A 21,865-nucleotide genomic window follows, 5' to 3' on the forward strand; every position below is an offset into this window, starting at 1 on the left:
TCATGAGCAACCGAATTACGGTGACAGTTAGTCCAAAGGAAGCCTCGAACAGAACTAGTTATGTGGAGATCTCTAAGAGAGTCAACAAATGCCTAAATTTTACAAATCTAGAATTTCCAACCAAAAGATTGGAGAGAATTTTGAAATCAGTTTCCACCACTATAAGGAGATGCTAGTTTCAAAAGCCTAAGAAATACTATTAAATGTGACAATAACTTCAGCAAGCTTCACAAAGCACGCCATAGGAAAATGACTCTCTAGAGCAACTCGAGTGATAAATTTTTTGAAACAGTTTTTTCATGAGATTCTACCCGTATGCCTTCGTCGATCATTAAGTTATTTATTAGATGCAAGTCTCCAACCCTAAATTTTACCAATGACCAATGGTTCTTTCTTTATTATTCTTTTACACAAAAAGTTATCTTTTTACTACCTCATTGTTTTCAAATTGAAAAAGTTAAAGTATATTTTGTCGTGGGATCGTTTTGACGTGTTTCACCAGTTATTTTGTTAAGAACAGGAAATAAAACGTTATGGAAAGTAATCTCTTGCCAATTGGTTGAATCTTCAGAAATGTTTATCATCTCGTTATATTTATGATTGCATATTGGAATCGTGATCCAACACCATAATCGCAGTCAAGGGCCACGATGGTTGCAGTGATCAAACACCAATATATGTATTTTCAACCAACTTACACAAATTGTAATGCAGGACATTCTTAGTCTGTGATATACAAACATGGAAGTAAGCAAAACACAATTAAAATTTACCTGAAAAAGCATTGAACTACGAAAATACTTTTCAACTGTGATGAATAATAGGAGAAGGAAGTGGAAGATTCAAATGGTTGAGAATATGAAAGGACTTGGCAAAGGTGTTTAAATTCTTTTAACTCGAGGGTAAAAATAAAATTTTACATGACGAAAAGGGTTAAAACATATATCTTTCAAATTTAAGCGATCTGTAGTAGTTCATATGATGCACAAATTCATAGTACAATGAAAGTCCTAATATGAAAATTGGAAATAAAACCAACCGAAAGAGGTGGTTACAAGGATGGCGACGGGCTAACAACTAACTTCAGCTTTCTCTAATCTCTTAATCAACCCAACTATGTTTTGATTGTTATAATGCAGCAATACAAACCTGAATTAAAATTAATACCATTTCTCTCTTAGATAATATAAGTTTTTTTTTTTTTTTTTTTTTAAAAAAAACGTACCCCACTTTTCAATCTTCAATTTTGTTCTTAAACATGTGTTTATAATTAATTAAAAAAACTGGGAAAGGCACAAATCTTGAAATCATAAGCATATATTGCTTTATTTTGCCACTTGCATTCATGATTCAATAGCTCCATCTCAAACTCAACCTTTATGGAAAATTGGGGATACAATTTATACATAAAATGGGGTGGAAATGGGGTGGAGAGTTTCATCATGCAAGAGGCAAAAGAATTAACATCAACTATGCCATAGTAATGGGCTGAACCAGCAGAAGTTGCAAATTGCTTTCCTCCAATACCTACTGCAGCTTTACCTTTCTAACTTAAATGTTCTCAGACATTCTAAATTTCATTTTTCATCTCAACAATAATAGAAGCGTCACGGCCGAGATCGTTAATGAGATCATGTGGCTTCCCGAAAGTCCTCGAGCTCGGAAATCCTGTTCACATAGGCAACCAGGAATTGTATGGATATCATTAGAGATTGTATTAGTACAAACTAAGAAAGTAGGATTACAATACAATAGCTTTCAACGTCGAGAAGTACGATGTTAACTTGATTTTTAGAATTCTTTTTTGCTGTTGGACTTTTGTTCTTAATCTTTCAAACAAGGCAAACTAAGCAAAGTTTAATGCTCAAGAACATCGGCCTTTTTTTTTCTTTTGTTATTAATCATGTTGAATCAATTTATTTGGACAAGGAAAAGGAAAAAGATAGTTTCAAACTTCGAACAGATATAAGATTTTTTTCAGAATTACATACCTTGAGAGATAAATAAGATGAATCTGAAGAAGAAGATTTAAGTCCATGAAATCCAATGTCATATGATATACTTCCATCAGCTTTGAAAAGTCCAAAGTTTCTCTCAGAAGTCGGCCCTGGCTTCAAATTTTCGTTAAACGTTGCGAAAATATAAGCCTTCAACGCATTCTTTGGCCTGAAGGGAGTTCCTTTCTTCTTAGCAAGCCTCTTCCTAAGGTTGTAATTAAATATCCTTGCATTACTTGCAGTTGCCGCAGCTTCATTTTCGTCTCCACGGGAAGCCCAACCAGTTTCCGTGACTATGACTTCCATTTTCTGATATCCAGCATCGGCCAATGCTGCGTATGCAGCATCAATCTGAGCATCGAGCATGTTGTCATAATGTAGACCAGTTTTGGGATCAAAAATACCTTTAGTTGATTCAAAAAGTGCATAGTTGATATCAATATTTTCGGGGTCACTCATATAGGCTAGAAAAGGGTAAGCATTTAAACAGAAAGGTGAACCAATCTCTGAAAGAAACTCCAACAACGGCTTCATGTATTGAACAACATTTTCTCTAAATATGCAAGAAGAAGGCGGAAACGAGTTCCAAAAAACAGCCTGAGAATGTGCTGTTGTGATCTGAACGACACCATCTAAGTTAAGGTTCTTTACTGCCTTATAGATATTCTTTGCAGCACCTAAGAGTGCTCCCCACAACTCAAGGTCACCTCCTCCTAGAACTTCATTACCTATGGCAATTCCACAAATGTGAGTCTCAGGAAGGAATGCTTGAACATTTTCTTTAACCCAATTCATCGCATGTTCCTCGCTTGCACTCATTTCTCTCAAGAAGCCATTTGGGAGACCAACTACCAATTCAAGACCCGTCCCACTAAACGCTTTTAAAACCTTATGATCAGCATCATAAATCCTAACATTCTTAATTTTTGCCGCTTTGAGAAGCGAAACAACTTCATCAGGTGAAGGAATGTTATCAGCAATCCTTCCATAATTTATTCCATAAGTTCCAGTAAATGCTTGGACTGTCATTGTCAAGGAGGCTGGAGAAAGACAAGAAGATGTTTACAAACTACAAACTTCCCTCAAATGGATGACTTAACAAGAAACATCGGACTTTTAAACATACATCAAACAAAATCTTCAAGAATGATCGACAGAAACACATAACCGAACTTAAAGAAACATTCAAATCAAACCCAGATAACAACTCTTTTCACATACAAAGCAGTCAAAATAGTAGCCCATCAATTATTTAAGCAGTCACAAAGTCAAGAACAATCTGAAAACTAGGAAGCTAGAAACATAAGATAAAGAATTCTGATTGTCACTCTCCAATATAATATAAATTGACTTTGCTGACTAAATCAATAAAGAGAAATGGAGGAAGATCCACAAGGAACTTCTGAATACAAGTCAAATGGAAGCAATCTTCACAGCGAACAGAACACACAAAACAAAAAGACAATACTACAGAACGATCTAGAATAGAAGAAATTGAAAAAAACAAAAACCCAAAACTCAAATCATCTGATTACTAAAAGAGAAGAAAAAAGAGTACAATACCAATGGCAGAGAAGACGACCCAGAAACCGGGAATCGATTGAAAACAGAACCAGAAGCATTTCCTGGCCATTTATAGCCGAAAATCGCCCAGAGAAATCGAACTTCCAAGAGATATGGAAATGGGAAATTGATCAGATGGCTTAAAAACCAAGCAGAAACAGCAGATTTCTTTCAAAACTTCCCAAAGTTTATACTAATAATTCCACTGAAACAGTAAGAGGAAGAAGAAGAAGAAAAAGAAAAAGAAAAAGAAAAAGAAGAGAACCCAACAAAATTAGAACAAATAGACGAATACCCTTTTCTCTATTTTGTCCAAAACCTTAGGGAAACTGTTTGGGAGAGAAGAATTTTCATGAGAGAGTGAAAGATATGAAAAGGGTTTTAGGAGGGTCGTTTTCTTGGTGAGAGCACAATAAGGGGTTTTGATTTGGAAGTGTTTTTTGTTTGATACAAAGAAATTTGAGTCCAAATTTCATTTCTTTCCCAAGTCTTAACGCGTAAGTTTGAAGATTGAATGAAGATTGTCTCATATCATGTTTCTATTCAGCAAAAGAAAACAAAAGATTAGTTGAAAAAGGAGTAAAGATTACACATTTGATTAGGGGAAAAAATTGAGTGAAAATTATTGAACTTTTTTGGAGATTTTGAAGAAGTTTGTTCATTCCATTCATTATACTCATTGTTGTTATGATTCAAGCTTTCATTTTTTCCCCTTCTATTTTATCTCTGACATTCCTCCTTGTTTGATGGTGGATGGATATATGAATTTTTAAGATTTATATGAGTAAAAAAATTGAAAATGATGATTGATGAAATTAGTTGGTGGGTCAAAGTCAGATGGAGAAATTTTATCCCCAACGTAAAAGAATTGAAAAGGAGGCTAAGGATAAATTATAATTTGGATTCTTGAAAATTTAAAAATGTATCCAAGTGTTTTGTATATGCAAAAAAGGTGAAAATTTTAATTTTGTATCTAAAAGTTATTAGCAGATTTGAAAATTGTAAAAATTTACTAAATACAAAATTAAAAATTTAGCATTTATCTTTGACATAGTACTTATTTTCTCAAGAGTTTCTTTACTTTGGATTTCATCACTCCTAAGTAAGTATTTGAAGCCTTCATCGATTCAAAAACAAAATAAAAAGTATTTTTGATTTAAAAAACATTGTAAAAAAAGAAAGTAGGTTACAAAACAAATAAACCGATAGGTGAAATAAGGGTTGATGAACTTAATTTAATATATATATATATATATATATATATATATATATATAACAAATAATGGACATAAAAAAATAAGACTTTTTTTTTCGTACAATTGGATGTAGATAGAGTCGAATCACAAGACCTCATGCTCATTGACACCCTTGTATGATAATTGAATTGGGGTTAATATTATAGGATAAAGTGGGATTTTTAGACAAAAAAAAAATTATATTCAATAGATTCGTTGATTTTAAAAAGTGTTAAATTTATGTGGAATAAAATCAAAAGACCTAGCACGTATAAAACATTTTTAAAGTTTACGCCTTATAGTTGATTAGATGAAAAATAAATAAAGTTGATAATTTTGTTAGATACCGTCAAAGTTTAGGGACAATATACATCTTAATTCATGTTCTATTAGCTAAGAAATCGTTTCATAGTCATTTCTAGACGGTTTGTTTTGTTATCTTAAAAAAAATATATGTCAAAGTTTAAAAGTTTACTTTTTTTTTTTTAATTTAACTCAAAATTTAACAATTTTATATAGTAAAGAAATTAAAATAACAAATTAAATTATGGAATATAATAAACAGAAAAGCAAATGATTAAAGTATCCAATGAGGTAAGTCAATTTCCTAATTTTGAATGACCATTTTTTCTTTGTTGTTGAATAGAATGTGTAGTTGGTTTTCATTTGTCCTTTGTGCTCTACTTTAGTTCATTAGCTTCTGTTTGTTTCTTCTAATTCTTGATGATGATCTAAATTTAAAAATAGTCCAAAGTTGTTTGGTTTAAGGTTAGGTGGATTGTTTGTGGGTCAAAGGATTAGAGATTATGATCAAAATTTCATAATATAATCTAACAAAATGAAAAATAAAAATCTGAAACGACTTTTGTCTCAAAATCTTGTGGTAAACAAATTTTCTTCTTCTTCTTCTTCTTTTCTTATGTTTAATAACGATGGTTTAATTAATTGAAACGTTTGAGAATGATTTTGGAAACAATTAAAATTACTTTATAACACATCTTTGACCACTTAAAATTCTTTCAATATTTAATTTTACACTTCTAAATACAACTTTTATATTATGAAAATTAACTTTGAACCGTTAAAACACATTTCCGAAGAGATTTTGAATATAGTAAAATGACTTTAACAAATTTAGAATCACATCCAAACATATCAGCAACGATTAAATTGGTTTCAATCTTTGAGATGGTAATATGTATCGTCATCTCTTAATTTATTATGCTCAAATTGACTTTTTTGTTACACAACTTCGTCATTCGATAGTTTAAATGAGATTCTTACGCTTGTTAATTTAAACTTTGAGTTTACGGAAAAGATACACTTTTGATCCCTTATGTTTAACTAAAATCTCAAACTAACTAGATAGACATTTTTTAAGTCTAGAGATTTGGAAAAATATATTCTTCACAAATCTCTCTATCCATTTTTCATTCCTGTAGTCAAAGTTAAGCGAGAATAACGTGTCAAATAATAGACGAGATTATGATAATTATACTAAATATTTTTCTAAGCTTGCTTAATCAGGTACTCATATGGTCAAATATCGATGAGCCGTGTGAATCCTTAGTGAGTTTGAAAAGGGGATGATGTTCATACTTTTAAAAAGAAAAAGGAAAGGGGAAGATTGACCAATTGAGAACTAATTAAAAAGAAATTTAAAAACTTTTTCTTTGTCAATATTAGCCTATAATAGGTACCCATCATGAATTAATTTTTTATATCTCCTAAAAAGCATTTCTTTTTCTAAATATAATCTTAACTTTAATTTCCTTGAAGATAATAAACTTTAAAGCATATATTACACTTAACAAAGAAACCTTTATAAGATATATATATGTATATATATAATATGAAAGAAAATTAAATGTAGCTAATTGGAGCTGTACTAACACTATAACATAAAAACATGACGATTTTTCTTTATATTTATTTCATTTGTTAATGATGATAAATATATGTAAAAGTTGTAAAGTTTCTTAAACAATGTCATGACCAAATAAATGTATCATTTAATGGGTTATAATGACTCTAAAGTGACAAATAAAGCTAATCCAACTTTACTATATAATTTGAATTAAATTAAGGTAAAAATAACACTTTACATTATAAATTAAAGACCAATGTATATACACACCTTGCATGATTAATTAGAAAATTCTTGTAGCTAAAGTTAGCTTCATGAACCGAAAGATATATTCACATTTGAATAAGAAGATGGATATTTGAATTTTTCTATAGGACTATGTTCGATACCCCCTCGTAAATTGATCAATTACTTGGATTAATAGGGATCATACATAACTAAGTTAATGCATAGATTTTTATCAAAAGGTTAGTGTGGTTTGAATTTCTTTTTTTCTACATGTATGTTGAGAGTTGTCTTAAGTAAGACTTAAAGCTCATAGGACGAACCCATACATAAGGGAAATTAGTAGGTGATATAGAAAAACACACATCCCAAAAGGATAAAGTTGAAATCTTGAGTTCTTGAGCGATCAGCTACGCTTGTAAATATGTATAAATAAAAAGTACTTGATCGGTTAGGTGCCCTACAACTTTTAGCTCTGTAAACCATCTTGACATCGTTAGAGTTACAAATGACCATAGGCGATTGTTGAAGGAAGGACATTATAAATAATCTCATTTGACAACTCCAAAGGGGGAGAATAAGTAATTTTCAAATGAGAGTATTGATCGTACTTTTATGTGTTCAACTAAACTGTAGATTTCCTACATTAAACTTAGTTAATAGAGCGTGGTAGGTTCAACACCACAATGATCGATGCGAGGATCTTCTATGCATGCAACTGATCAAAAGGTAAGACCAAACTAGATGAATTGAAGCAGATTAAACGTTAAGTTCAAGGAAAGTTCACAACAATGGCCAATGAGTACTGCAAGATACACACACCAACATGAATACCTTACACTAATGTACAAACCCCACCTCTCTTATCTCCTGTTCACACACAACGACGCAACTCGTTTTTGGTCACTGAAATAACTTCCATACACTATGTCATACCTGTGACGAGTTGAATCATTCACAATCTATTTCTTACTCTTCTAGTATATATGTGAACAAAACTCTCAAAGATTTGTAATTTACCAACCATATTAAACAAAAGGGTCTAAAAAAGTAGATCAGAAAGTTTCAAAATTGCATCATATGTGACTGTAAAAAGTCGAAATGAGAGGTGGCACTTTGTATCAGTTAGATCAGTTGATGAAAAGCACTTAAAAGCAAAAGCACCAAACCAAAAGAAGAACCTTTTTGAGCTGCCAACGACAATGGTGCACGTATTCAAAGGGAATCTCTTTCTTCTTTTACTCTTAACACTTTTTAGCTATTTGGGTATTCAAAATTTTCTACAAAGCTTCACTCTCATCACTCTCAAACTTATAATATTGGTTACTAAAGCAATTCCTTTTTTGTTCTTTTCATGGAGCAAGTTTTGTTATATTTGTTTAGTGACATTGTTGGGAACAGTACCTATATATTTTTATAATGGTATGATATTGTTTTTAGTTTATGTACACTTGCTTCTTGATCATCTACATACATACATATAGATATATACACGCGCGCAGGGTATACTACAATAATTTTATGTTTACATGATGCAAAAGAAGTAAAGAAAAAGTAACATAAAAGCCACAAATGCACTTTATTTTTTTGGAAAAAAAGTTGGAGATTTTTAAAATTTCATAAATTTATGATAGACTTTTCAACTGTTAATAATTTATGATTGTGATTAGTCATTAAGTAAAAGCTAATTGATTCATAGTTTTTTATTAAACTAATTGATTCAATGTTTATTCTTTGTGATTTCGTGAATTTGTCTACAATGTAATAGAAATATAAGTTCACATTTTATATCAATATCAACCCATAGAAATGTGAAAAATATCGACAGAAATACCAATCGATCAATGAAAGTTTAAAACTATGGTTTTAACTCAATTTTTTTGTTTTTATTTTGGGTGCTAAAAAAGTGGTGTAAATTTTGAATCAATAAGAGTATTTTTGAAATTTGGTTAAGCAGTTTTAGGATATTTTAAAACAAAACCTTAACAATTTCCATTCAAAACTAATAAAAGATATGAAAAGAAAAATAAAGATAATTGAATATCCGTGTAAAAGAGAATATGAGTGCTAAATCACTTTTCGACCAAAAAAAAAAAAAAAGAAGAAGAAGAAGAAGATGAAGAAGAAGAAGAAGAAGTTTTAAGACATGAGAATGTAGACAATATGTTGATTAGTAATATAGGACATGAGACATGTAGTTATTTAGGAGAATGAAAGCCAACTTAAAATGACAAATACATATAAGAATAAAAGCCTAAAGTATTTATGTAAGAATAATAGAAGCCACTTGAGCAAACTCATTCACAAATCATAATTTCTCCCCCCAAGTTGGAAACAAAACTTCATAAGTTTTGAGATTTTATATAGTTTGATTCCATCCTAATACACTAAAAATGAAAATTATTCAATCCTAAAAACTACTTAATACTAAAATTTTGTTTACATTACAAAACACTCACACTCGTAATATGTAACTTCTTTTCACAATCATACCTTCGCACCCATTGCGAAATATATATGGATCCTTACGTGCATCACAATTTTTTTAATAAGAAATCTCCATCTTGATCATTCATGGTCTCAAGCACCTAACCACCTCAAAAGTAGTCACGATTTTCACGTCAGTCTCATTCTCTTATCAAAAGTCAATGTGAGATTGAAAAAAACCATTTATTTCATGATGGAAGATAGCAATGCTTGCAAGACAAAATTCTAAAGTGTTGAGTATTCTATAACGTAAGCAGAAAGTTAGTTTTTATTACATTTTTTATTCAGTCTTTGACGAGGTTAATTGTATAAAATTCTCTCAAATTTTATATTTCAAAATAGTTGACCTAGATGACATAATATACATATATACATATATATATATATATACACACAGATATATATACAGATAGATGAAAACCAAAACCCTTTGGAGGAAAATGAATGGACAAGATGATGGAATCCACCAACCTTATCCCCCAAAGTCCCAACTACCCAATGCCTCTGATTTTGCACCAAAGGAAAAAGAAAATAAAAAAAAAACCCAAGAAAATTAGGCAAAAGAGAAGAAAAAGGGTTAAGAAAAAAAAATAAAAAAGTACAGAGATGGCAACATCCTTCCTATCAACAGCAAACACATTCCATTCTTCCACACCTTCATCTTCATCTTCTTCCTATTCTTCACCTCCATTGTTGAGATCAAGATTTGGTTGCCTTTATTGCCATAATAACACTAAACGACTGGTTATCTGCAAGAGTAGTAGTGACCCACCTTCCAAAATTCCAGCTTTAACCAAGAGAACCCTCTCAATCTGCTTCATTTCCAGTTTCATTTTCCCTCTTGTGGGTCAGGGATTTTCCGATGCAAATGCTGCGATTCTTGAAGCTGATGATGATGAGGAGCTGCTGGAGAAGGTGAAGAAGGATAGAAAGAAAAGGCTCGAGAAGCAAGGGGTTATCAGTTCTGCCAATAAAGAAAAAGGTTTTGTATGCATTCTACCTGTTTGTGTTTTGTTTTCTGGGAAACTTCCAACTTGGAAATTTGATCATAGCTATGAATATGTTTAGATTGTCCAATTGGATTCTTTGTTTTGATTCACAAATGCGCTCATATTTGTTCCTTATAATAGTTGCATTTTTTTTTTCTTTTCTTGCAACTACTATAAGAACGAAAATGTGAGAGCACATAACACCAATCTTTCTCTCTGCCGGTGATTATCAGGTTCTTATATGGTGGAGGATAATTTTAAGATGAAGTTGTTAGAAGAACTTGATAGAAAACAAGAAAATAAATTAGTGCGAAGCCAATTACTTAGGTTCTGTCTCTAACCATTTGGATTTTTAAAATCAAGCTTATAAACACTACTTCCATGTGTTCTTAAGAAATGACGAACGACTTACCTAAAAATTACGAGCAATGTTCAAAAACTTAAAACAAAAAATAAGATATTGTCAAATTTACAACACTTGCATGAAAAAGCTAATTCAGCAATACATAAATGGACATGGAAAAGTAGAGAGGCGTGGATATAAGAAATGTAGAGAAAAACAAGAAGAATAACTAGTTCTTTCTAATGAGCAAAATCAACAGAGACACATACAAATATATTGATGGGGGCCATCCTTGGGGATGGTAGATCTTTTCCTTGTTGATAAATGGAAAGATACATCAAATTATAAGGAGAACTGAAAGTAATTTATTCATGCCCATGAACTGACTCATGGGTTGTGTTTGTATAGCCTAGGGTTCTAAAGCCAAGCATACGTATGTAATGTGGGCTTTCTTCTCTCCTGGCTATAGGTTTAGTATCCTATGGACTACTTGAATCTAAGTTTTTCAAACTCATTCTTCAAGCCACGTATTTACTTCTGCAAACCACAAACCTACAAATCAAATACACCCATATAGACTCAGCTTTCCACCATTCAAATCCTTCTTACATTCTACACAAGATCATCCTTTTCAACCTCATTTGAACAAACCTACACGTGTTAAAACAGTTAGTCAAACAATCCTTTATGAAGTAGTCTTGGCTTCTGAAATCATGCGACTTAATTCTTCATGTCGGTGGATCACAAGTTCTGTGTTGTTGCAGTCAATCATAAAGTTTATTATAAGCTATCAAAGCTAAGCTATGAGCGAAGGCATCTAAAACAAGCTAAAACCTTACCATAATCATTTGGTCTTTTTGCAGGATACCTCCAGGAACTTGTGTACAAGCTGAGCAAAGTAGGCCAAGCCATTGATGATAATGACTTCACAACAGCAAGTTCAGTTCTTGGGGGTAGTAGTGATGCAGATTGGGTTCAGAATGCCAATTTAGCCTTCAACAAGGTTAGCAAAATATCTACAACAAAGTCAAGTCTGTTTATATTACTTTCTGGAAGTTTTGATCTTTGGTTAGAATGCACATTGGTTCACAAAGTACTAATGAGTTTGAGTCAAACTTAACAACAAAAAGATAAAATAAAATTAAATAAAAAGATCACTTAGAACATGACAGGATGTGTTTTATCTGGTATAAAAATTTAAGCATGTTCACCGTGGATATACGACGGCATGGCTTCTATATCACCATATCCAAAAAGCATGATTTTGTATGAACTTTTACTTGGACAAATTTACTGAATATGATGTAAACGATTAAAATTTTATTGTAACAAATTTCGCTTCTTTTTTCTTTAAGGCACATCAATCAAGCTTGATGCCATCATATATTATTTCATTTTTTCAAATGAAGTAGAAACTAGACCATCTAAAAAACAATTTATTAGACCAAGATGTTCAAATTTTCAAATTTGGAAGATCAAAATGGAAACAAGCATTTAATTCAGGGACATATATTTTAGCCTTGAACCTCCTCATCTTTCTTGCTAGCAGCCCATTTGATGTAATATTCTATGATGAATGGTAAACAGGTGAACTCAAGATATTTGTCAGGTTGGTTAGAAGTTAACTGATTCTTTGAGAAATTTCTGACTTTTGTGTTAAACTTCTTGACCAGCTGAGTTCAAGTCCCGAAGAGAAATCTGAGGTGGATGCATTCAACTCCTCTTTAGCTTCATTAATCTCATCAGGTGGGTTATCTTTTAATAAATTATGCAGTAGTCAAGATAAAACAGAATGTAACATTTTGCAGAGGATAAAACTACTAAGAATTGAAAGATTTAACCCCCCGGAGTTCTAAACAATGGAACATTTTTGCATTGCAGTTACTAAGAGTGATGTTGAATCCTCCAAAACTGCCTTTGTAGCATCTGCTAGTGCATTTGAGAAATGGACAGCCTTGGCAGGGCTTGTTGGACAGCTGAAGGGCCTTTGAGTTGAAAAAACAACGATCTGCATCGATCTCATTTATTCTAAGAATGACCCACTGTATTTTTATAGTCTCCACCTATTTTTTTTCCCTCCCAAATCTTTGCATTTAAAAGTCAAAGAAGCTGATTTTTCTTGTCATCTTCTCACCGAGTTTCTGGTGTCAATGTTACTGAACTTTGAATGGATAGATTCCGTTGGTTAATTTGAATGTTATTAGTGATTATCCACGAAAACCTACACTTCTGTTTATGAACAAAGCTAAATATCAGTTCACTTAGCTTTACCAAAATACTAGCAGAACTATGGATCATTAGGATAGATCAAGAATAACCGAAAGACTTATCTTCTCCCAGTAGATCCCATGGGTTTTGAGATTTTTGTAATAAAATTCTCTTTTCTTAGTGACTTGACCAACTAAGTCGACTGGACAGTTCCAACTGTAATCCACGCTAGAAGTTATTCCCTCACATTACACTAAGCCATAGAGGTAGATGACAAAGTTAACTGAGATTCCTTTTTTCTTTTCTTTTTTTCCTTTCACAATAAACTCTTGCTCACAAATGAAAGGACATAAAAAGGACAAGCAAGAAGCTATACAAAAGGACAACCTACCAAAAAAGAGCCAAACAGTTAGAATCCAAAAGGATCAAACAGAAGGACCTTTGCAGTATTTGGACCATATGGATCAAGCAAGGAGTCCAACTAAATCAGTATGGATAGATCTCTACCTTACAAAGGTTTACATTACAATATAATAATACAAACATATTACACTTAATTGTTACAGAGGTCATTACGTGCTACAATTTTTATTCAGTACAAATGAACAAGTGATGGAACATAATAAGCCTAATCTACTGATTGTATGGATGGATGTTTCTGTCAATAATTAGATTACTACAATTAACCACATCCGAATTACAGAGCTACCCAGCAATCGGATACATTCGGAAAGATAAATGGTGGGCCAAAGGCAGAGCAAGAAATGTAAAATCGTCTTCAAGGCTTTACCTCACCAGTACCATTCCTGTGGTTTCCGTTCTCAGTGACTTCTATAGTCTTGTTTGTCTCAGTATGTTTCTCACTCTTCTCTTCAGCTGCTCCTGCTTTGTCCTTGATCTCTCCTTCTAGTTCAATCTCCTGTTGATTTGGGTTTTGATTCTCTAGAGCGTTTTCTTGTTTATCAGATACAAGAGTGTCAGGTTTTACAGCTTCAGCGAAATTACCATCATTCTTCTCAACTTGTGGTTGCTCAATCTTTTCTTCATGCTTTGCTCCTTCCAGATTCTCATTGAGATTTAATTTGGAGCTTTCAGGTTCTTTCTCATTGAGGTTTCCTTCCAATTTTTCTTGATTTGATTCATTAGTTATCTTATGTTCTTGTTTTTCAGCCTCATTATCCGCATTCAGCTGGTCATCAGGCTTCGGTGGCTCTGCTTCAGCAGCTTCATTTTTCGTTTCCTTCTCATCTTGATTTTCCTTCTTATTGGCATCTTTCACCTCAGCATCAGCCATGCTTTCATCTTTTCCAGCATCTGGGTTGTCAACTTCTTTCTTCTCCTCCAGAACTTCTGGTTCAGCTTCTGTTTCTTTAAGATCTTTCTTGGACACCGAAGTTCTCTTTCTCTTTGGGTGCTCACTCTCCATTGGTGGAGATGCTTTAGCCTTTTCACTTATCCTTGCTGACCTCCTTGGCGTCTCACCTGTGCCCCAGTCAAATTCAGCAGCTGCTGGGCCACCGGGGTGTGCCTTCAGGTACTGATCCAACTTTCTTTTGTTGTTGATCTCCTCCCCTGTTGGGGTTGTGAAGATGACCTCATGTTTCCTAGGGGAGTTACCTTGCTTAGGAAAAAACTGCCAAATATTCATATTGTTCAATCAGTTGCAACCAATAAACCAGCAGCTCAGGTCTTTCTTTTGTTCTTTTTCTTATTAAAACAAGATATTATAAGCTAAATAATCGTGTAAATATAGGTTAAGGCGGAACTCATACATAGGTTAGTTCATATATAGAATTACAAGTTTTAGTTTTCCATTGAAAGGGTGAGTGAAGGACAATCGATAAAATAAGTGGTTCTCTCAACGCATTGATACTCTTGCAACGAAGAAATATCTTTCAATATTGAGACAAAAATACATCCAAACAACCCAGAAATCTAGAAGTCTCTCCTCCTCAATGAAGATGATAAAAAATCTCACATTGGAATAAATTACAGCACTTAAAAAGAATAATGATAAACAGAGAACTATCTAGAAGCCCAAATAATAATAATAAAAAAAAAATACATCCTCTCCTTTTCACACCCAAGAAAGTCCTGCCGCTCTCTCATACAAAACACCTCCGTTCCTCTTCAGCCATAAGCACTCTAAGTAAAAACAAGTAGTATTTCACCATGGAATCTTCATCTTCTCTTTAATAGGAAATCGGCACAGCAGCAAGTGGAAAACACCAGCAAACACCAGGCATATGGGAAAAGGGGGAAAAAGCCACACACATAATTTAGGAAAAAGAGTATTAATTGGAGTTCTTTATGTTGTCAGCAATCAGTATTGTTACATAAACAGCACCAATGGGGATGCAGAACTATAATCTGGAGTTTCTGTATAAGATAAAAAGATTTAACCTTCCCAAAATCAAGATGCCAAAACAAAAATCTCAAGAATTTGAGAATTCTAAATTTCGAAAGCTTAAAAGACACATCCTGCTGGCTATGAATCTGATGTGCTGTTAAGAAACAGCATGTGGATTAATAAACAAGATGCTCAACTCCTCTGGTAGACCGTCTGCTATCATGCTGCCTACTTGGAGCTAAATTCTGTTCTTTTTATCATCATTAACCATCCACATCCATCTGAAAAAGATCTGATGAAATGAATGACGTATTAGGAGATTTTATCATTTCTGAAAGACTAAGGCTAAAGTACAGAGTTGGCTAGCCCTTACAGAAGCTACCAATTCTACATCCAACTAGAATTCTCCTGGTAGGAGAAACCCACTTACATTCCTCAATCTCCCTTTCCAAGATGAATCTACCAATCCTTGCCATGTATCTCATTTCTCAGCTCATTCCTTCAACTAACTGTGGGCTTTCCCACCCACTTGGGGAACTTACGCCCATACCATTGTTTTAAGCAAGAACTTCAAGATGCATTGATCTGTATGAATTGTGAGTCACATGCCCAATATGAATGGAGACCATTTTCAAACGGTAAAGATGATCATCATCGGCTACCTTTTATGTATAGGTTTGTAATCAAACCCTCCAGATAAGCTTGGGTCAACCAAGTGATAAGATATTGGCCCTGTATATGCACAGAAGTCTTCGATCCAGACCATCAGTTTCCATTATGAATAGGTTTGAGACAAGGGAAGGATTCCTTAGCCTTGGGGTTTGACACAAAATATTATTTTTCAAATGATGGATGAGGGAAATGCAGTTAAACTTTAACTGGCCAAAGATATTCAGTGGAAACATGTAAGCCCTGATGGAAGGAGATGACCAATTCAACATATTTTGGATTCTATGGTCATGAACTGGCTACCTTACTCGGACACCACATCGCCAAAATAATCAATCTGGGAGTGTGAAGAAGTGCAGTGATTGGTACTAGCCACCAGCATATTTGTGAAGAAGTCTAAAACAGAGAACAAATGCTGAGAACATAGCTCTGAACCAGCATTTTAAGCAAGCATTCGTTCAATAAAACTAGAGAGAACTAGGAAAGGAACTATCTAAATATGTCCATGTGATATTTGACAGCTGATTAGTCATTGGTCAAGCCAAACAACATGATCCAAAAACAGTGCCAGTTAGGAGCACAAATTAATATAATTATTCTAAGTCATACAATTATGAAATGTAATTTTATTTACAACATTCAAATCAAAGTTATAATGATCACTCACACTATATCAAGCTGTCATGTTCAATATTAGTTTATTTAGAAAATATGACTATAAATATTTATAAGTTTGATTAATCAATTTTAACTAACACCATGAATAAAAACGAAACCCAAACAAAACAAGAAACTTAATAGACATTATGTACAAATTAAATAACGGGAATAGGACTCCCAGCTTAAATTAGAGATAACTTATTTATTTTCAATGAGAAAAGTAATGTTTTTTTCTTTTTAAGAAACATTAAAAAAAAAGTTTGTATGTACATTTTGTCAAAACGAGTTCAAAGATGACCAAATTCAACTTACACAACTAAAAGGAAGGGGGGAAGGGGCACATGCCCCGCTGGGACCAAAAGTAACTGCGTTGGAGCCCTAACATTTATAGTGCTTTTGATAAGTGCAAGAGGCGGTTTAAGGCACATTCTCAAGCTTCTATGCTTTTTTGATATCAATCTTCAAGATGAGAACTGCTCTAGTATGCGTGCTCGAAATCAATCTTGAAGATGATGAGTCTCATGTAGTTCATCTAGTAGCTCCACAACTACAAATGTAACTCAAAGCTCACTGCTTAAGGCTGACTGGAGCCAACATAAAATCACTAGCTACTGTTCTTCCTTTATGAACAGTAAAACTGTAGGCTAGTAAGGCATGAACTTGTATTGGATTATAGCTTACCTGACAGTAGCTTCCCTTCCAGTAGGTTCTTGATTTAGTTCTTTTGAAGTTAAAGATATGGATAAGGATTTGTGTCCACGACAATCAAAGATGTAGATAAGGACCAAGGAGTTATCCAAGGGTAAGAAAAGGAAATCACTACATTTATAATAACTTGTTCCTATGCCCAATTGGTAGTCAGTGGTGCAGCAATATCTAAAACTACAGGTGTTCTCCCTCAGATTAGACTACAACAAGAAAAATCTTTTGTTGGGACCAAAACAGATTAATAGCTACAACCAACCATTTGTGATTAAACCAATTTTGGATTCTGCATAGGCATTCTTGACATCATATCTGATAATTTTATATAATATATTGGATAAATCAAAGTACATAATAGCCTATTACATTGGTGAATAAATAGATACCACAATTCTAATAAAGGAAAAATACAAATATGGAAAACATTAAATAGGAATAAACCCAATAAACCCTATTTTCCTTTTAGAATATTGACACTGCATCACCTTCCACACATAACTCCCCTCCAAGTTCCAACTTATTTGTGAAGTCATTATATACTTACGTTTCATTCAACTCAAATTAACCAACCATCATGATCTACGGCATCAAATATGCTCTCCACCAATTCTTGAATTCAAACTTTAGATATCAATGCCATTTGACTCTCTTGCTATTTTAGTTGCTCCATCATTCATTATCTTAGGAGATTATCCCCTTGGCTTCTAGTGCATGTTTCTCTTGCCATTGGTGCTGGAACATTCCTCTTCTTTTCCTTAAAAAGAGCTCCAGTAAGAACATCATAATCTCTACACTTATCCCTATTAAAAATGAAATTTCCTTCAAATCCTCATCATCTCTAACTACAGCAATCTTGGCCCTCAGTTCACCATTTTCTCCATTGCATCTAGTCAAGATCTCATATTTGAATTTGATTTCAATCTTGAACTAGTCTGAAACCATCATGGTGGCGCTATTTATTGTTTCTAGAAGAATACATAAGGTAAGAGTACAAAAGAGACGGTAGACCAAAGATAGTTGACCCTACCACCTACCAGAATTCTCCCTGTAGTAACACACTCAACTTGGCTAACTTCTCCCTGTAGTTATTGAACAAACTAATTTATTCCCTTGACCAACTACAACCGAATTCCACATCCTGTTTTTGAAATTCACACTTGTCAGTTGTCACCTTCCTAGTGCCTTTTCTTTCCGTAAGTATTAAAAGTTTTTTCAGAAGAAGTATGATACTTATTTGATCACTTGGAGGATAGTTTGTTATTTTGATGATACCGATAAAAGTGGAAGGAAATTTTTTATACTAATCATTACCAATTTCAGTTTACGACTTACTTCCTGAAGACAAACATCCTCCTAAAATCTCACTCTTTCCCTTCTTCTAATCTCCAATCCATAATTCCCCAACATCCCTCTCTTCCAAAATAAACCTCAACATCTAGAGCTGCCCCAAAAAAGCAGTCTCTTCTACATGCCAAAAGATTATCTTTGAGGATAGCAAGAAACGAGATGATATATAGAAACAACGATAGTCATCCAACATCTCAATATTATACTCAGATTCCTCCGTAAAAATAACCTTGAAGATATCCAGTTTATTCCAGTTTCTGGAAATAAAATCCAACTCCAAATCAACATATTCAAGGCAATATACAACCCCCAATAGGCTACACATGTAGCTAGCATCCAAGAAAAATGGATCCAATTCTTACCAAATTATGTGGGAAAAGAGCTGTGAGAGTTTTAGCTTACATTCTAACTTCGGAACTGGAACTTATAACCCGAATAAGGGAAACCTATTTGGCAAGATTGTCTGCCTAAGAACATAATATAAATGTAACAATCAGCTGAAAGATATGATTCAAATGGGGGGGGGGGGGTTGTTGAAATCCGACCAAATGGACTAGTGGCTGTATCTGGTCCGAAATATAGCTGCGTGATTGGATAGAAAACACGCACACACGAATATACACTTGTGGGGCTGGGGGAATCGAGGAAGGAAATGACCCATAAACTATAAAAGATTCCAACCTTCGACGACTAAGCAATTGCGGCCCTGGTCCTCCCCAGATAATGCAAGAAAACTTTATCAGTCACTCACTCTCTTGCACCAGATGCAAAAGGGAACACAAATTAGTCCAGAACCCAGGTATAAAACAACCAAAATTCAAATTATGATGTAAAAACAAAGTAAAAAAAAAAAAAAAAAAAAAAAAAGAAACCAGAAACCAACAATTTCCAAACAATTCACCAAAAGAAAACACTGAAAAACCAAATCAAAAGAAGAATTAAGCAAGAAATTTGACAATTCAACCTTCCAGAAAAGCCCTAGCTACAAAAGACAGTGAATTACCACCAAAGAAGCCCTAAAATCAGGAAACAACAGAACCCCAGATGATAATTCAACATTTTAGACGCAAATTTGAGTAACAAAAACAGAGAATTCATACAAAAATCAAAGCTACACAAGAGAAATCAAAACCTTTTTCTTCCAACCAGGAGGAGCAGGTAGTTCGACGGACACAACCTCCTCATTAACAGTGTCTTTCTCAACTGATGCCGCCATTTCTCACCTACCCAGATGAAACAATGATGATAAATCACACTAAAAATAGCTAAAAACAAAGAATTAAAGCTTTAGAGAGTGGGGAAAATGGGTTACTTGATTTGGGTTTTGTGGGTTGGTTTTTGCTCAGCTGCTGTTAAACATGAACACAAAAGAAAAGAGAGAAAAGGAAATAGATTTACGGAGAGAAATTTGGCAATGACGAAGGATTAGGATTGTACTTCGTTTTTATATTCAATGCCTTTCTTCCTTTTTTTTTTTCCTTTTTTTTTCCCTTTCTCTCTCTCTCTCTCTCTCTCCCTCTTTCTTTGTGAGAGAGAAATCCAGAATCTCCAGTTGAGCACTTTGGAAATATGACGGTGCGCTCTCCATCTGACACCTGTCTCATTCTTTACTTCTTACTACTTGGCCGTTGCCTTTTCCCTTTCATTCCTTTTCATTTACAACTCTCTAATGAAACCATATTTTAAATAACCAAAAACTCCTAAAAATATTTATAAACTGAATTTCAATATTTGAATTAATTTTTGTTAAACTAAAAAAATGTATATAGATATTAATACAAAATTGAAATTTGTGATTTCTTATCGTTCTATGTCCTTGAAATGTTATGTTGTAGTTTTTGTATCTTCAGTGAATCTCAAATTTATTTTATCGAAATTGTATTTTATTAAATTTATAATTTAATAAAAATACTAAATAACATTTTGATCTTACGAAGTATCTAATAATTTTTTTTAATTAATTTGCGCTGACCATGTGATTAAAAAAAATAAAAGAAAGAATAATAAGAAGCGAATGCAAAGCCATGTGATTGTGTAATTAAGAAATAATAAAATGTTTATGGATATTAAATATAGAGATCAAATCATGAGGATTGATCCAAATAATAAAATAATTGTATCAATTCATATGGATTTTTCTATCTCTATGCTAAATTTTTTGTTTTTCTTAATACAAACTTAGGGTTCAATTATTTTTTTTTTAAATTATTATTTTAAAGAAAGTTTCACCTTATCATAAAATTATATACAATTTCATTTTAAATGGGATAATTACTCAGCAAGCCCATGTAGGTTAGCCCAATGCTCTAAAGCCCACATTGAGATTGGCCTTTCCTAAAGTGATCTCATGCTAACTTTGGGCTTTTGGTCTTGAAAAATGTGAACACAATTACAAATAAGCCCCTTTATTATATATGTATTTTTCTTTAGTATAGTTACATAAGTTGATTGAAGAAATATGTTTGGATAAAATTTGAACTCGCGACCTCAAAAGAAAAAGGTGCGTGTTAATTATCACTGAGTTAAACTCACTTTAATCAATATACCCTTTATATACAATTAAAACGATCAATAGTATTTGGTTGTGAATATCGATTTAGCTTTAATTAGGTTTAGGACATTAGCCAGCTCTTTTATGTATTAAAATTTGAATCACCAAAGTGTGGTTACCTTTCGGCTTTTTATTTTGAAAAATTAAGTTTGATACCCTCTCAAATTTTTAATTACTATACTTTGCGTTTTTCTTTAAATTTTGATTTTTTTACCTAAATTCAAAAGACAAAAAATAAAGTTTTTAAAACCTAGCCTGGTTTTTAAAAACAATGGAGTAGATATTTCAAACATCCATATGTTTCTAAATATCGAATCTACAAACTATTTTTTTCATTGTTTGGAAAATCTTCATTTGCGTATTCTCACAGATACATTGCTTTTTGTAAATGTTACAGAATTTGTATTAGGGTTGACGCCATAGGTTTTCCGTTGTGCATATCGAAGGAGATGCTATTGTTCATTCTAGAGAGTTGGCCGTTCATGAGAAATAGTAGAGTGGTTGTCTTGTGAGTACATTGCAATTCACAAGTGTGTGTCGACCTTGAGACGTCAAACTTATTATAAAAAAGATCACGTGTTCGTTATTGTAGACCTTGAGATGTACTCTAGATCGTATAATTGGTTTATTCGTCAACAGGTGGAGTGATTATCTATTTGAAATATGAAA

General features: G+C 33.1%; 3 protein-coding genes across 3 annotated transcripts; 1 reads left to right on the plus strand and 2 right to left on the minus strand.

Moving 5' to 3' along the window:
- Positions 1–1,301: 1,301 nt before the first annotated feature.
- LOC103497110 (glucan endo-1,3-beta-glucosidase 11) lies at positions 1,302–4,014 on the minus strand. The gene is made up of 3 exons (XM_008459200.3): positions 3,561–4,014; positions 1,992–3,037; positions 1,302–1,668 (listed from the first exon to the last, which is right to left on the minus strand). Exons 1-3 carry the CDS (start codon positions 3,628–3,630, stop codon positions 1,585–1,587), a joined length of 1,200 nt encoding a protein of 399 aa, XP_008457422.1. The 5' UTR covers positions 3,631–4,014; the 3' UTR covers positions 1,302–1,584.
- A 5,808-nt stretch (positions 4,015–9,822) lies between these two features.
- Positions 9,823–12,926, plus strand: LOC103497128 (thylakoid lumenal 16.5 kDa protein, chloroplastic). Its single transcript, XM_008459222.3, has 4 exons — positions 9,823–10,356; positions 11,570–11,709; positions 12,380–12,452; positions 12,588–12,926. Exons 1-4 carry the CDS (start codon positions 9,981–9,983, stop codon positions 12,695–12,697), a joined length of 699 nt encoding a protein of 232 aa, XP_008457444.2. The 5' UTR covers positions 9,823–9,980; the 3' UTR covers positions 12,698–12,926.
- A 461-nt stretch (positions 12,927–13,387) lies between these two features.
- Positions 13,388–20,210, minus strand: LOC103497143 (methyl-CpG-binding domain-containing protein 11-like). The gene is made up of 3 exons (XM_008459241.3): positions 19,958–20,210; positions 19,778–19,868; positions 13,388–14,547 (listed from the first exon to the last, which is right to left on the minus strand). Exons 2-3 carry the CDS (start codon positions 19,859–19,861, stop codon positions 13,693–13,695), a joined length of 939 nt encoding a protein of 312 aa, XP_008457463.2. The 5' UTR covers positions 19,862–19,868; positions 19,958–20,210; the 3' UTR covers positions 13,388–13,692.
- Between the last annotated feature and the right edge of the window lie 1,655 nt (positions 20,211–21,865).

Source organism: Cucumis melo, chromosome 5 (assembly GCF_025177605.1).
Source record: "Cucumis melo cultivar AY chromosome 5, USDA_Cmelo_AY_1.0, whole genome shotgun sequence".
In the NCBI taxonomy this organism is placed as follows: Eukaryota; Viridiplantae; Streptophyta; class Magnoliopsida; order Cucurbitales; family Cucurbitaceae; genus Cucumis; species Cucumis melo.

What these genes read in the sequence shown, in the direction of transcription:
- LOC103497110 (XM_008459200.3), bottom strand. Translation starts at nt 3,630, where the DNA reads ATGGCCAGGAAATGCTTCTGGTTCTGTTTTCAATCGATTCCCGGTTTC. An exon ending in GGTCGTCTTCTCTGCCATTG is followed by an intron (nt 3,038 to 3,560) that starts GTATTGTACTCT and finishes GTCTTTCTCCAG; the next exon opens with CCTCCTTGACAATGACAGTC. An exon ending in CATCTTATTTATCTCTCAAG is followed by an intron (nt 1,669 to 1,991) that starts GTATGTAATTCT and finishes CTATGTGAACAG; the next exon opens with GATTTCCGAGCTCGAGGACT.
- LOC103497128 (XM_008459222.3), top strand. Translation starts at nt 9,981, where the DNA reads ATGGCAACATCCTTCCTATCAACAGCAAACACATTCCATTCTTCCACA. An exon ending in TTCTGCCAATAAAGAAAAAG is followed by an intron (nt 10,357 to 11,569) that starts GTTTTGTATGCA and finishes GTCTTTTTGCAG; the next exon opens with GATACCTCCAGGAACTTGTG. An exon ending in AGCTTCATTAATCTCATCAG is followed by an intron (nt 12,453 to 12,587) that starts GTGGGTTATCTT and finishes TTTGCATTGCAG; the next exon opens with TTACTAAGAGTGATGTTGAA.
- LOC103497143 (XM_008459241.3), bottom strand. Translation starts at nt 19,861, where the DNA reads ATGGCGGCATCAGTTGAGAAAGACACTGTTAATGAGGAGGTTGTGTCC. An exon ending in CTCCTGGTTGGAAGAAAAAG is followed by an intron (nt 14,548 to 19,777) that starts GTTTTGATTTCT and finishes AATATTTGGCAG; the next exon opens with TTTTTTCCTAAGCAAGGTAA.